Here is a 2,240-nt window from a genome sequence, read left to right on the forward strand (position 1 = left end):
AGGCGTGGGCCGGGCCACCGTCCAGGCTGGCCTGGCGCCCCCCACGGCGGGGCCGGGAGGAGGGCCGTACCCCCGGGGGGGGCCCCCCCGGTGCCTCCGCGGCCGCAAACACCTGCGGGAGGGGGGACGGGGACACAAGGGGAGGGGGTCAGCCAGAGCTGCGGTGTCCCCCCTCACCCACCCCCTGTACTCCCCCGTCCCGCGCTCACCTCCCCGGCGAGGGGCTCCCCCGGCAGCTCGGGGGGCTCGGGGGAGTCCAGCAGGCTGATGCTCCGCATGACGGCGCAGAGGGAGATACGGGGGCGCCGGGAGGTTCCCAGCAACCCCGGGCTGCTCGTCTCCTGCAGGGGTGGTGGGGAGGAGACCGGCGAGAGGCCACCCTCGCCCCCCGGGGGGGCTTCTGGGCCCTCCTCGGGCTGGGCCGCCCGCTCCGCCGCCGCCTTGGGTTCCCACAGGCTGCTGTGCCGGCTGCCGTACACCTGCCGTCAGCGGCTGCCCCCCCCCCCCCCCCGGGGCCCCCCCCCCCCCCCCCGGCGGGGCGGGGCTCCCACAGGCTCCGCCTCCAGCGCGGCAAAGGGCGGCTGCACCGAAGGCCACCCTGCCCGTCGGGGCGTGGCCATAAGAAGCCCCACCCACCCTGCCCGAGAGGGGGCGTGGCCGTGACAGGCCCCACCCACACCGCCCAAGAGGTCACGGTCAAAGCTGAACCCTGTCCTTGGCTGGTCATGACAGGCCCCTCCCTCTGCTGTCCGAAGGGGCGTGGTCACAGCAGGCTCCACCCCACCCCACCCACAGGGTGTGTCCCACCCCACCCACCTGGCGTGCAGGATGCCCTGGTAGAAGTCGAGCTGGCGCATGAAGCCGGGGTTGGGCAGGACGCCGGGGCGGCAGTGCCGGACGTGCCGCAGCGCCCGCTCCAGTGTCCACCCGAACTCCTTCATGGCGTAGGCCAGCACCGTGGCCGCCGAGCGGCTCAGCCCCATGCGGCAGTGCACCAGCGCCCGGCCCCCGTCGGCCCTGCGGCACCCACCCCTGCTGCCACCCAGCTCTTGGTGCTCCCCCTCCGTCCCCAGCCACCCCCGTCTCCCTGGGGACCCCGCGCCCCAGGGCTCCCCGCGTCCCCAGGGCTCCCCGCGTCCTCAAGGATCCCGTGTCCCCAAGGCTCACCATGTCCCCAGGGAGCCCATGCGCCAGGGCTTCCCATCTCCCAGTGTTCCCAGGGCTCCCAGTGCCCCCCAGCACCTCAGTCATCAAGACGCCTCCCCAGGTACCCCCACCCATGTCGTCGTCCCCCCCAGCCTGCCCCTGGCTCCAGCCCCTGTCCCCCAAGCCCTGCGCCCCCTCCCCGATGGCCCCCGTGCCCCCGCCAGTTCCCCTGTGCCCTGGGGCTGCCCTGGCCCCACTGACCGGACGCGGGAGAGGAAGAGGAAGGTGTCGTTCCAGTGGGGCAGGAGCTGGGCCGTCTCCTCATCGTACACCCGCACGTTCATGTAGGTGAACAGCGCTGGGAAGAAGTTGTCGATCTCCCGCGCCACGTTCAGGATGTGGGTGACCCTGCAGTGCCACGGGCAGGGGGCACAGCCGGCACGCAGGGTTGGGGCTCTGCCTGTGCTCTATGGGGTGGCCCACAGTGCCCCGTGCCCACCCCACTGCTGCACCCACCCTGCCACGTGTCCCACGATGACACCACGCTCACCCCACCGGACCACCTCATGATAACCTCATACCTGCACCACCATGCCACTCCACGATGACCCTGTGCCCACCCCACCATGCCACCCCCGGTGACCCCGTGCCACTCCACGCTCACCGGTTCTGCTGCAGCTCCTCCAGGTTGGCCGCGTTCCACTCGGAGCCCTGAGTGGTGGCAGCGGTGAGGGGTGTGGACGGCCCTGCCCTCCCCGCCCGCCCTGCCCGCCCCGCTGCCCACCAGGTAGAGGTGCGGGAAGACGCGGGAGGGCCGGTCCATCTGCGCCAGCACCAGCAGCATCTCGTTGTCGATGAAGTCCTTGTGCTGGGCCAGGCTGTGCCCCGTGCGCCGCTCCAGCTCCTCCCGCACCTGGGCACCACCATGGGGTGAGGGATGGCCCCTGCCTGCCCCCGCCAGAAGCCCCCACCCGGTGGCACCCACCTCCTTGGAGGTGACGCTCTCCAGGTCGGCGGTGGCCATCACGTCCCGCAGCAGCGCCCGCACCGCCTGCTCCGACAGCTCCGGTGCCGCCGGCCTGGCGCCGGCATCA

The 2,240-nt window shown here is 73.1% G+C and overlaps 1 protein-coding gene across 1 annotated transcript in view; it reads right to left on the bottom strand.

The window, feature by feature from the left end:
• The window catches only part of SSH3 (slingshot protein phosphatase 3), a 5,346-nt gene that overhangs the window by 769 nt on the left and 2,337 nt on the right, over positions 1-2,240 (bottom strand). The window contains exons 2-8 of the mRNA XM_010569887.1: positions 2,132-2,225; positions 1,931-2,059; positions 1,811-1,857; positions 1,408-1,554; positions 817-1,017; positions 210-468; positions 71-112 (exon numbers count right to left, since the gene is read on the bottom strand). Of these exons, the coding sequence (XP_010568189.1) occupies positions 71-112; positions 210-468; positions 817-1,017; positions 1,408-1,554; positions 1,811-1,857; positions 1,931-2,059; positions 2,132-2,225 (919 nt within the window). The remainder of the gene's footprint in view (positions 1-70; positions 113-209; positions 469-816; positions 1,018-1,407; positions 1,555-1,810; positions 1,858-1,930; positions 2,060-2,131; positions 2,226-2,240) is intronic.

The sequence above is a fragment of the Haliaeetus leucocephalus genome, unplaced genomic scaffold (assembly GCF_000737465.1).
Source record: "Haliaeetus leucocephalus isolate CR32 unplaced genomic scaffold, Haliaeetus_leucocephalus-4.0 Scaffold279, whole genome shotgun sequence".
NCBI classification, from domain to species: Eukaryota; Metazoa; Chordata; class Aves; order Accipitriformes; family Accipitridae; genus Haliaeetus; species Haliaeetus leucocephalus.